Here is a 13,309-nt window from a genome sequence, read left to right as displayed (position 1 = left end):
CAAATAGTCAGTGTTCTTGTTTGTGTGAATATCCTTATTCACATGTAAAGAACAATCACTCCCTAAACTCTTGTGTTAACAAAACCCCCAAAGCCAGGTAATAAAGACATACATGTGGTCTAAACAAGCAGCAATTTGGAACTAGAATGATTTTTTGCAAACAATCTTTGCAATATTCATCCAGCTCTACATTATATACATACCACCCTACTTTAAAAAAAATCAATTTCAGTTTCAAGTTTTTTCCCAATTGTCCTGGGATTTTAATTTAGCAAATTGCTATCTGGTTAAACAGAGGTTGTAACATTTTTCAGCTCCTTAAAATTGCTCATATGCAGATCCATAGGCATTTCCATGTACATACACGCACTAAGAATGGTGGTGCCAGTTCTGTCCATTCACCCTGTGCAACCCCAGCAAAGTAACTGCAGTCAAGAACTATGGCACGCAGTGTGCGAAGTATGATGTTTCTATAGAACTTGACATTTGAAGATTCTTGTAGCTATCTCTTATTGTTAGAGATGATTAGATGGAAAATTCTTACTTCACCCATGTATACATTCTGATTTCTCCCTGGATAGATCATAGTTGTGTTGTATAAAAGGCTGTATAGGAAAGCGATTCACTTATTAAAATATTGTGTTTGATCTTCATGTTTCTCAAGCTCTTGAAACATTCTGAGTTACACCATTCTTCTCTGTTCGGTTTTCCTTGCAGACTTATTCAGGCCTTTTCTGTGTTGTGGTAAACCCATACAAATACCTGCCCATCTATTCAGATAAGATTATTGATATGTACAAAGGAAAGAAGAGGCATGAGATGCCACCCCATATCTATGCTATTGCGGATACGGCATACAGGAGTATGTTGCAAGGTAAGGCTGGAAAATATCCTGGCTTAGCAATGTTTATAAAACTTAGAAATCCCTGAGCAGCAACAGAAAATGATTGTTATAAACGTTTATTCCAGCTAGGAAAGGAGCACAGTCAGAAGATTTATAGCTCTCTTCAATTACAGAAAAGTAACATGGGCTTTCTAAAACTCCCCGAGGAATTCTTTGGCAGGAATTGCGGTCCATGAGCATTATGTGACTCAAAAAGGAAAAACAATCCATTCACCACTCTGAGTGGAGGCATGTGGGCAGGGTTTAAAGTCAAGCAAATAGTTTTGGCAAATACGGGCATGGAAAAACCTCCCTTTGTACCAATGGAGACTATTCCAAGGCTAGCTGCTAAGTTTTGCTGACGCCTGGTTAGCGTTGCCGTGCGCGCGCTGCAGTAGAGTGAAGCCAAGTGAAATCCAGGAACGTCTTGGTGACTATCATTTGGTTGCATTCTCACCTTTTGGACCTGGGGCCCTATCTTTGGCATCAAGGATGCAATCAGCCTTCTAACAATAAAGAGAATGAGCTGCAGTGGGAACAGGATCAGACGCAAAAAGTAATGTGGAAGAGACTTTCGAGGTAACGTACCTCCTCCCACTCGTGCTGTCGTCGTTTTATCATAGAAATAAAGGATTGGATGGGGCCTCAAGAGGTCATCTAGCCCCTTCCCCTCCATGCTGAAGTGGGACCAAGTAAACCTAGACCATCCCTGACAGGTGCTTGTCTAACCCCTTTTTAAAAAGCTCCAATTATGGGGATTCCACAACCTCCCTGGGAAGCTTATTCCCATACTCAACTATCCTTGCAGTTAGAACAGTTGATCCCTGTCTTCCTTATAACAGCCTTTAACACAGAGGTCCCCAAACTGTGGGGCGCGCCCCTAGAAGGCATGGAGGAATGTCCAGGGGGGTGCGGCAGGGCCCAGGACAGCCCCGCAGGGAGGGAACTCCACCCATCCCCTCCCCACCACCAGCTTTGCTCTGGGCCCGCTCCCACACCTGGCCCCTTCCCCGGGTCCTGTCCCAGCACCTGCCCCCATCTCCAGCCTTGGTGCAGTTCCACTCCTGGCCCCGCCCCCAGCCTCAACGGCTGGCTGAGGTCCGTTCCCGGCCCAGGGCCAAGGCTGGGGGTAGGGCCGGGAGGGGAACCACACCTGACTGCGGGCCCGGCTGCCGGTTCCCACCACAGCCCAGCTGCGACTCCGCTCCTGCCCCCACCCCCAGCCCCTCTCCTGGCTTCACCCATCCCCAGCTGCAGCCCCAGCCTTGGCCCTCCCCCCCCAGACCCAAGGACCCGCTCCCGTCTCTCGGAGGGAAGCAGGGTGCGGACAGGGGTAAGGGGGGGGTGCAACCCTTAAAAGTTAAGGGACTGCTGCCTTAACATATTGAAGACTTATCAGATCCTCCCCTCATTCTTCTTTTCTTTTAAGTTTCTAGTCCTGTTTGTCCACATCTTTCTTAAAGTGTGATGCCAAAAATGGACACAATATTCCAGCTCAGGCCGCACCGCTACAGAGTAGAGTGGAACAATGAACTCCCATATCTGACATATAACACGCCTGTTAATACACCCCAGAGTGATGTTAGACTATTTTTTGCAGCTTCATCACATTGACTCAGATGCAGTTTGTGATCAACTATAACACCCAGATCCTTTTCAGCAGTACTACCTCCTAGCCAGTTATTTTCCATTTTGTCTCTGGGCAGTTGATTCTTCCTTCGTAAGTGTAGTCCTTTGCATTTTGTTGCTACTGAATTTCATCTTGTTGCTTTCAGATATAAATCTGTAAAGCCTTATTTAAAAACTTAGTCTACGAACAACAGATTTTGGGTGGTGGTGGGGAATAGAAAACAATCAGTTTATAACACTGCACTGGTACAGGGTAAGTTGACATATTGGTCCACTGTCTTAGAACCGGCCACAAATGTGGTCCAGGAAACTGGAGTTCAGATGAACTGCACTCTTTGTTCCCTGATTGTTTGAGATGGGAGCAGGGCCAGTGCTACCATTAAGGTGAACTAGGCGGTTGCCTAGGGCACCAAGATTTGAGGGCGCCAAAAAGCAGTGCCCCCAATTTTATTTTATTTTATTTTTTTTTTTTACAGTGGTTCCTCCCCAAGCACGGTCACTGCTCCACTTCTCCTGCCTCCCAGGCTTGCAGCGCCAATCAGCTGTTTGGCGCCACAAGTCTGGGAGGGGAGGAGAATTAGAGCGGGGGCGGTGTGCTCGGGGAGGACGCGGAGCAGAGGTGAGCTAGGGTGGGGAGGTGCTGCACGGCTCCGGGGGTAGGGGAAGCTGCTGCGGGGGGGCGGGGGGGATGCCTCAGGGCAGGGGGGAGGCGGGGAGCTGCGGGCTGGGGGGGGCGCAAGGTGGAAGTTTTGCCTAGGGTGCAAAACTTCCTTGCACCGAGCCTGGATGGGAGATTTAGATATTGAAAGATATTGAAAAATGCTGTTCAAGGGCCCAGTCAAGCAGTCCTTGTTGACAAATTTTGCCTGAGCAAGAACTCCCAGATTGGGCCCTGAGCTTGCTTGACTTGGGAAAACAAACCAGGAATGTTTACTAAGCAGTATTGCAGCCCAATAGCTGAGCTACTGTTAAGTATTGATTTCTTTGTAATATATTGTTCGTATAATAAGCTTACGCCTGTGTACACAAAAATATGATTGCTATTCAGAGGAATTGGCTCAGCAAAGCATTTTGTACCCTGTATTATTTGTGTCATTTTCCTGTGTAGTCAATACTACAAGAAGAATTGTTCTGATCTGTATTTGTGCCTCCTCTGTAACTGTCTGAGAAATATACTTGGCGATCTTAGTTGCTAATTATAAGGAATCAAAAATTAAAGTTACCCATCCTTAACCAATAATCTGGAATATCATAAATGGTGGCTATTGCTTCATTCACAATACTTACCCAAGACATAATGAAGGAAGCTAATTTCCTGCTTTTCCATGAAAAGCAGTGCTCCTCTTGTATAAGACTGGCTTTCTTGTGTGATTATGTAACACCGACAGACCCTGGTCGTCAGGATTGAACTTGGGACCTCACTGCATGAGCCTCAACTGCATGAGCTAAAAGCCAACTGGGTGTTAGCTAAAGCTGTAGAGCAGACTCATTAATCTCTCTCTCGCTAACTGGTCTCAGTGCCACCAGATGGGACAGAACACCACACCCAGGAGGTGTGTGGGTTACAATTAGTATGTTAGATTCTGCTTGCAGCCTATATTAACTGACCGTAGATAAACAGACTTCAGCTGACTTTAAATACCTAGCAAGGTATTTTAATGTAGCTGGATATTAATGTGGAAATTAATCTGTTGCCTATAGGTCAACAGTTTCAGATACTGGGGGCCTAAAGTGAGGCCCCAGAATCCATATTTAGGACCAAAGTAAGTAGCCTGTTTTTTTATTATTATTATTATTCCCCCCCTTTCCCCCAGAAGACGTGAACACTCACAGCTCCCTCTGACTTCAGTGGGAACTGTGAGTGCTCTGTTCTCCTGAAGATCAAGCCACTTATTTAGGTCCTAAATATGGATTCAGGTGCCTAACTTTAGACATCTACACTTTCGGACATTGGCCAGAGTGTGTAGAAATATATAATCCTATTTAAATCCTGGACAATCAAGTAGGTGCCATGTTGTATCAGCCTTTGTTAGCTTTGTGGCTGATGTGATGAATGCACAATTTGCTTTTCTTATCTAGAAACCACTTTGGCTTTTCCAATTGAGTGGGAATGGAAGATAGGGTCACAGTCTGACATGCGGCGCAGGGGGTTTTGACACTTTGCTGTAGTGCACAGAGAAGATATCAACGGATGACGTGCCTCCCTCCCCTAATTATAGCAACAGTTACTCTTATAAACACATGCATATAAAATCCTCTTACACTCAAATTTACTGCATAACCATTCAAGAGTCAGATGCTGGAATCTAACTTAATGAGAACAGGGAAGTCTCTTTCCAGAATAGCATAGCCATGGTAGAGTAACCCACTCAGTATAAATTGATGCCATATCCAGTCCGTACTGTTTCAGAACTACCCCTTGACATTAGGGATGCAGTGCTGTCTAGTAGCTAGAGCTAGAAACTCAGTCAGGTTATGCACGGAGGCGAAAGAGGAGAGGCATGTGAGAAGGATGAAGGCCAGGCATCGTGCCTCTCTCACAACTTCACCATCACCGGCCACAAATTAGCTCCTGACTAGAATGGTGCCTTGGCTCCATAGGAAGCTTGTTACAAGGTAAAATAGCAACGATCTGGCTAACATATGATCCAACAGGGGTTTAAGGAAGTGGTTTTCTCTTTCCCGGGGAGGAGAAGGGCAAGGGAAAAGCCCCTGGAGATTACAGCCCCTATAGGGCAGGGGAATTACTTTGGTTTTGGTGTTACTTATCAGTTTTAACCAAAAACCTGTGCCCTGAGGCAAGGACCTGAAACCAACTTGGGCCTGCATCAGTTCTTTCCTGAGCTGGTGAGATAGCCCCAGAGCATCTTCACTCTTGCTTTTCCCGGCTACCTCCCCACCCTCCTCAGTCTTCCTGAGATTCACTTGCCATTGAGAGATTGCAACGTGCTCAGCTTACAGATTTTACCTTGGAGGGCTTCGGTTTGTTTCTGTGTTTCTTGTTGTGTTTGAAGGTGGCGTTTTATGAGTTGTGGTGGGTTTTTTTAAAATGGCAAATAAAATTCCTTGTTTGCTGACCCTTCCCTTTTTTGGACTCCTATCGCTGGCACCAGTTCTGAGGGGATCTCTGCTGTTGTGGCAATGTGATTAATGTACTTCTTTGAAAGTGACCCGTCTTGACAGCGCAGAGGAAGAAGAGGGGTGGGAGGGAGAGTTCATGGGAAGAGCCTCAGAGGAGTCTTTAACTGGATGTACTTTCTCTGTCTGTAACACTCCAACCCTACACAGCAGCAGTTCAATGGGAGGAGCAGCCCCATGAGATCTTGTCACAAGTCCAGGACACCCACACTCTTATTTTATTTATTTACTTGTTTATTTATTTGGATTCTCTCCATTTCAGAGAGAGCCCCAGCTGCTTTTGATGCTTCAAAAACTGTGCTTTTGTCAGTTTGTGCTTTGCACACCTATCCGAATCCAACCTCAAAATATCTCATTTATTCTGCCAGACTTTACCCCTGGTTGGAGTGGTGAAAGAGCATTTCAGTGAGAGTTGCGGGTGAGCAAGAGATGTATATATAAAGTGTATGCACACATGGACAGGCACAGGCAAATATGAGGTTTGAACAAATACAGCTGGAGTGTAAACAGCTGGAGTGTAAACAGAAAATCATGTTCGCAAAGCATGCATTGCAGCACTGACTCCCTGCATGTTTTCCTTGTGAGGTTTAGTATCGTGCTTAGTCAACAGGCATCTAGTGTCCTTTAAAAACCAAGCACCTCTTTATGTTTATAAAGTGTGAAGAACTCTGCTTTAATATTTCCTCCTCAGGACAGCATGGCCCAGGGCAAGCCACTCATTTATCCTTGGCTGATGGACTTTGCTTTCATAAGGCGGCAGATCCTCAGCTGGTGTAAATTGCCAGTGCTCCATGGAAGACAACAGAATGACGCCGACATCACTGGCTGAGGATCTGCCCCCAAGAGTTTTTAATGTTGCCGGAGTAAAAAGCATCTCCAAATACCTAAGCGGAGAACTCTTCTTCTACTGTGCATTTGGGCCTCGCTAAGCTATCTAAGTGGCACGCCGCCTTTGTTTGGTTCATATTTAGGCATCAAATATGAGGTCTGAGATAAGTTTTTGAGTTGTTCTGATGCTCAAAAACATAGCCAAGGAAAATATTTGGGTACCTGCCCAACACCCACACAAATGTGTATTCAAACAAGGGAGAAGTGTAAAGAGATGTTGACTAGGAGATGGACACACAATTCCCATTAACTTCACTGGAAGTTGAGAACCTAAATCCCAGAGGTGATGCTGAAAATCATATCTATTAGCTCTACCTCTGAGAGCAGGGGATTGGGAGTCTCAACTAATCAGTCTAACACAATCTGTCACGGGCAGCGTGATGAGAGCCCAATCACTTCATCTTTGAGCGCCCCCGTTTCCTCATAAATTTAATGGGCATAATAATACTTAATACCTCACAGGGCATGTTGCGGCTCCATCCATTAATGATCAAAGAGGAGTTAGAGATCTGTGAATGAGAAACGGTATCAGTGTGCAAAGAGTTGGGATTCTGATAAGGCAGGGGTGGGCAAACTTTTTGGCCAGAGGGCCACATTTGGGTATGGAAATTGTATGGCAGGCCATGAATGCTCACAAAATTGGGGATTGGGGTGCAGGAGGGGGTGAGGGCTCTGTCTGGGGGTGTGGGCTTTGGGGTGGGGCTAGGCATGAGGGGTTGGGGATTCAGGAGGATGCTCCAGGCTGGGACCGAGGGGTTTGGAGGGCAGCAGGGGGATCAGGGCTGGGGCAAAGGGTTGAGGAGTAGGGGGGTCAGGGGCGGTGCTTACCTCAAGCAGCTCCCGGAAGCAGAGGCATGTCCCTCCTCCAGCTCCTACACGGAGATGCGGCCAGGTGGCTCTGCGCACTGCCCCATCCTCAGGCACCACCCCTGCAGCTTCCATTGGCTGTGGTTCTTGGCCAATGGGCGCTGCAGGGGCAGTGCTTGGGGCAGGGGCAGCGTGCGGAGCCCCCTAGCTGTCCCTTCACATAGGAGCTCAGGGAGGACATGCTGCTGCTTGCGGGAGCCACGCAGAGCAGGGCAAGCCCTTGACACTGCTCCCCGCCTGGAGCGCCGGAGTGAGGCAAGCCTCGGACTCCGCTCCCCGGCAGGAGCTCAAGGGCCAGATTAAAACATCTGAAGGGTTGGATGTGACTCCCGAGCCGTAGTTGCCGACCCCTGCGATAAGGGGCTCCTAATCTATTTACATGTTTCTACAATGTTTATTATCTAACGGTGATGGTATCTTTGCCTCACCCCCCTTATTTGTCCTGCCATCTCACAGATAGGGCTTGGCTACACTTACAAATTTGCAGCGCTGCAGCAGGGTGTGAAAACACACCCTCTGCAGCGCTGCAAATTGCGGCGCTACAAAGCGCCAGTGTAGTCAAAGCCCCAGCGCTGGGAGCCGTGCTCCCAGCGCTGTCCGTTATTCCCCACAGGGAAGTGGAGTACGGACAGCGCTGGGAGAGTTTTCTCCCAGCGCTGGTGCTTTGATTACACTTAGCGCTTCAAAGCGCTGCCGCGGCAGCGCTTTGAAATGCAAGTGTAGCCAAAGCCACAGATACTTTTCTGCCCAAGCATCTTTAGAACTGCAGGTAAAAACCCAATACAATCTAAGGCTATGTCTACACTGGCAATTGAAAGACAAACCCCCCGCCACGAAAGACAAAAAGTTTTGCCTTGACAAGTGCCAGTGTGAACAGCGAGTTGTCAGCCCTGTTGCTAAAAGCTGTGTAGTGTAGACATAACCTGACCAAGAAATGCTCCTCTTGAGCTGAGTGCATTATCCACTCAATCTGTTTCAGCCTCTCTTCCTTCCCCTCCCCGCCCCCGTGCTCTTTTGGTGAGCTCTTATTTGTGGCAGTGCTTCAAAGATTCAAGTGTCCTGCTCTTTATAATGGAGGGGAAAAACTAATGCACTCAGGTGACTAAAGTACTGTCCTGACAGGATAGAACACAAAGCAGGCCAGGAGCCAGATGCTGTAGCATTGCTTCACTTCACAGTCCAGTGTGCTAATAGTTGAACAGTCAAAATTTACACAGGTAAAAGTGGAAGGCGGGGAGGGGGTAAGTATTGTGTGGCAGAGAAACAGCTCTAGGTCACTGATGGGGCCTTTCAAAAAGCTTTCCTACCTCTCTCATTGCCCATTTGATATCGGAAGTCTTGTGAATTTGAAAAGGGTTCAGAACTATGAATCAAGTGCTCATTGGCTGCCCCTAAGCACAAGTAAGTGCTTGAAGCACTGTGATGTTAAGACTCTGCCCAGATTTGCAAAACAAAGGCTTTGGCTACACTTGCACTTCAAAGCGCTGCCGTGGCAGCGCTTTGAAGCGCTAAGTGTAGTCAAAGCGCCAGCGCTGGGAGAGAGCTCTTCCAGCGCTGTCCGTACTCCACCTCCCTGTGGGGAATAACGGACAGCGCTGGGGCTTTGACCACACTGGCGCTTTGCAGCGCCGCAATTTGCAGCGCTGGAGAGGGTGTGTTTTCACACCCTGCTGCAGCACTGCAAATTTGCAAGTGTAGCCAAGGCCATACTCTTGCAAGAGCTTCTCTTCTGGCAGTGGAACTGGAGGGAGGCAATTTTCTGATTTCCCTACTGCCACTGGGTGGTGAATGTAGCTATTTTGTCTCTGTATGCACAGGTATACGAATTCATGGCACACACTCTGGCTCTGCTCAGATAAGGTAGAAACATGCCAAGTCTATCACTGTAGAGAGCAGCCATGAACTTTTTCTGCCTTTGACTTTGTTTCCTTTAATCTAAATGAAAGAAAGAACATAAATAAAGTCTCCATGAGACAGCACTGTCTCTATAGAGTTGATCGACGTAATATTGAATGTCCTTGCAGACAAACTATCAAGATAACCTTACACTTAAAGATGCAGTATATAGAAAACAGCCTTACAGTTACATAGCTACATACATCACACAAGTGTTGTTATCACTTCCCCACCTCCACCAAAAGGCAATTGGACTTAAACACAGAGGGAGTCAGACGTCAGTTTGGTAGTATTGGTCAATGCTGATGTGCAAAGCCAGCGTGGGTAGCAGTAACAATTGGGATAAAGTTTGTATATGGATGTGAAGGCTCTGTCCATAAGAATGAGATGAAGAGGATCTATTACAGCCTCTTGCCAATTCAGGAACCTTGTTTCTTTTATGTAAAGAGCCATGAAATAAACAATTTAAAAAGCTGTATTGCTTTGAAAGCTTGGGTTAAAAATAACGAAAGAAAATAAACTAGTTAATAAGTGGGGGAAGAGGGAGGGAGGAAACCTGCACCTTTAAAGTTTTGATTATATTCCTACAAGTTAAAATGGTGAAAGGGGGCTGCTCTGAAAAGCCATCTTCCTGCTGTAACTTTCATGGGACTGCATCAGACACATCCCCTTTAGGCAGTGTAGCCAGTATAAATGTAAAGAAGCCAATGTCTGATCACAGCTTCAGGCTGTTTTCTCCTTTTATGGTAAAGCTGCCAACTTGCTGCTTCCTTGTGAAAAACCATCAGATCATGTTTGTGATTAAGCAGAACTAGCTGGTCTATTGCGATCCATGGGGCACACAAGAATTCCAAGCAGACTGAAGGCATATCAATAAAACAGCCCGATAGCTTCTAGAGAAAACAACTTGGGTTTTCAGAAAGACTGACAGGGGTGGGGATGATTTTAGGGCAGTAGTTCCCAAACTTTTTACCTCGTGCCCTCCCCTTATCCCTGTCCTTGTGTGCCCCTCCTCCCAGAGCCACAGCTGCGGGAGTGGGGGACGTGGATGGGGTAATGGGGCTGAGGCTGGGGCCACAACTGGGCGTGGGGCTGGCAGCCAGGACCAAGAGCCAAGGTCAGGGCTAGGGCCAGAGCTAGGTGGCTCTGTGGAGCTCCCTTCCCACCCCACCCCCACCGGGGCTGGCCCAGGCCCCAGCACACACATACCCCGAATGTTCCTCTGTGCCCCCTGAGGGGGGCACACCACACAGTTTGGAGACCTCTGTTTTAGGGGACACAAAAAAAAAAAAGACCAAGAGGAGACATAAATAAAGTCTCCAAAATTCAAAAGGGAATACTGAGGATGGTTATAGCAAGATTTGAGTTAGTGTCAAATCCAAGAACAAAGGGCTATGAACCAAAAGGACATTGGGCCCTGGAAGAAATATTTTGGATTTTTTTTTTTTAAACACAGGCCCAGATGCTATAAACACATATGCACTTTAAGTACTTGCATGAGTAGTACCCTCAAGTCAAACTTCTTGAATGAGTAAAGTTAAGCACATGTATAAGTATTCTCACAACAGGGCAGTGAGTATAAGTCTTCTCGCTATCGGGGCTGTCCTTAGGATTTATGGGGTCCTACACAGTATTATTAAATTGGTGCCCCTATGCCTGATGGCAGCCCAGGCTCACAGCCCTGAGGAGGAGGGGGGGAGGAGAGGGACAAGGCAGCAAAGGATAAGGAGCCTGCGAATACAGCCCCTGGCTAAGGAGACTGCAGTGCGCATTGCGTGTGTGGGAGCCGACCCGCTCTTACCTGCTGTCATGGGCGGTGGGTGAAGCTGCTGCTTGGGGAGACTAACTCCCCCAGCCCACCTCTTCTGCCTGTGGCCCCACCCATACTCCACTCCTGCTCTGCCCCAGGCCCCGCCCCACTCCTCCCAGGCCCCGCCCTCTCCCCACTGTCTGCCTCGTCTCTTCCCTCCCCCATCCTGCTCACCCCCTTCCAGCCAAATCCTTGAACCAAAATGAAGCAAATGACATTTGAAATTGGCCTGCTAAACCCAGGGTTGTGAGTTCAATCCTTGAGGGGCCCATTTAGGGACCTGAGGCAAAAATCTGTCTGGGGATTGGTCCTGCTTTGAGCAGGGGGTTGGACTAGATGACCTCCTGAGGTCCCTTCCAACCCTGAGATTCTATGATGTGCAAAAAACACTCTTCTGCAATTTTTTTCTAAAGAAAATGCAGCACGTTTTTCACTGCATGCCAGAAGGTGAAGTCTGGAGGTGCAGAAGGTACCTAACTAAAAGCACTAAACTTGGGAATAAAAAATGTCAGTCATGGGTTTTTTGATATACCTGAAGTTTGTCAGAGATTTATTTGCAAAAGCTTTGTAGTAAGGGCAAGTCAGCTGACCTGCTGAATACAACATTAAATATTATGGAATAAATGATGCAGCTCTTCTGTTTTACATTTTTGTAATCAGTATTTCTAAGATGATTTTATATTTTAAATGTACTCTTAAACCTTCATAAAGTAATTATTCCAGATGACTACATATTAACTCACCGAAACAAAGACATTATTTTAAATTAATCAGTCACAGAGGTTTAGTGTGTTCATAACAATGTTCATTGCTTTTAGAAAAAGGGAACACTAATTTACTTTGTGTGATCTCCATAACAATAGATATGTTTATGAAATTTCACCAACTTTAAAAAAATTTCCAAAGATTTTAGGCATAATAAAGGATTTTATATCTTACTAGGTACTGATTTTGCTGGAGGGTTCTCTCAAAACTAGTTCATCAGATGGTCAGAAGTAAAGGAAGTGAAACTCTTTGTCCAGCTATCTGGAAGGAAAGGGGTGTTGCCCCTTTAAGGGCTCTCTTCATCGGGCCAGGGGTGGGGGTGAAGGGAGAAAGGGATGGACAGAAAGGACAGGAAGACTTCGGAAGCAAGTTTTTTTTAACTATAATAATTAAAATTAAAATGTGTATTTTAGATAAGGGTGGTCTCCTGAAGGATTTATTTAAAAAACGATATGTCTGAAGATCCAAGCATTTAAGGCTAAAGATGATTGTGCATCTAAAAAAATCTATGCAAGGATTTTTTTTAGAGATGTGATTTTATCATCTTCACGAACTCACATTAGACTAATGTGTTCTGAGTAAATATTACAGTAATGCACAACTGTTTTTGTCAGTAAATTCAGACACTGGCCATGGCTACACTTGCAAATTTGCAGCGCTGCAGCAGGGTGTGAAAACACACCCATTGCAGCGCTGCAAAGCGCCAGTGTGGTCAAAGCCCCAGCGCTGGGAGCGCGGCTCCCAACGCTGTACGTTATTCCCCACAGGGAGGTGGAGTACGGACAGCGCTGCTGGCGCTTTGACTACACTTAGCGCTTCAAAGCGCTGCCGCGGCAGCGCTGCTGCGGTAGCACTTTGAAGTGCAAGTATAGCCATAGCCACTGACAGTATATACCTGGGGGTTGGCAAATGCCTGTTAAATGGCATCATTACCACTTGAATGGCTCTTTAACAGTTTCAATGTTGTGCTAATAGGTCTGGCAGGCTGGAAGGCTTTTTCACTTTTAAGTTACTAGATCCCCTGTGGAGGAAGACTCACCAGGCTGCAGCAGCCAGTTGTGGTGGGAGCCTGCAGGAAGGGTCAGAACAGGGATAGGAAGAGGAGGGAGGGATGGACACTAAGACCCAGGGGTGCCCCAAATTTTCAGGTGCCCTACGCAGCCGTGTATGCCTAAGGATGATGCCTTTTCACTATCCACAGCAGAATGCCTGCTCGCTATCCACGGCAGAAATAACAACCAAAGTGGATAATTCTAAAAAGGAAATGAGACATTATTAGAAGGACAAGACATGTTGGGGTCTGACTATCAATTCAAAGGAAAGGATGGCTCTTAACGCACTTCCTGACTTTGTTCATCCTTAACTTTAGCCATTTGTTAGTACAGCTGATGTGTCATCTTTGGAAACCTCTGTTCATGCATGCTCACAATTAG

General features: G+C 46.6%; 1 protein-coding gene across 2 annotated transcripts in view; it reads left to right on the top strand.

The window, feature by feature from the left end:
* MYH11 (myosin heavy chain 11) overlaps positions 1-13,309 on the top strand; it is a 108,185-nt gene that overhangs the window by 16,676 nt on the left and 78,200 nt on the right. For both annotated transcript variants that reach the window (XM_044979169.1, XM_044979170.1), the window contains exon 3: positions 718-874. In XM_044979169.1, the coding sequence (XP_044835104.1) occupies positions 718-874 (157 nt within the window). The remainder of the gene's footprint in view (positions 1-717; positions 875-13,309) is intronic.

The sequence above is a fragment of the Mauremys mutica genome, chromosome 11 (genome assembly GCF_020497125.1).
Source record: "Mauremys mutica isolate MM-2020 ecotype Southern chromosome 11, ASM2049712v1, whole genome shotgun sequence".
NCBI lineage: Eukaryota > Metazoa > Chordata > Testudines > Geoemydidae > Mauremys > Mauremys mutica.
The sequence above is the reverse complement of the archived record's forward strand: the minus strand, read 5'-3'. Positions and strand labels throughout refer to the sequence as shown.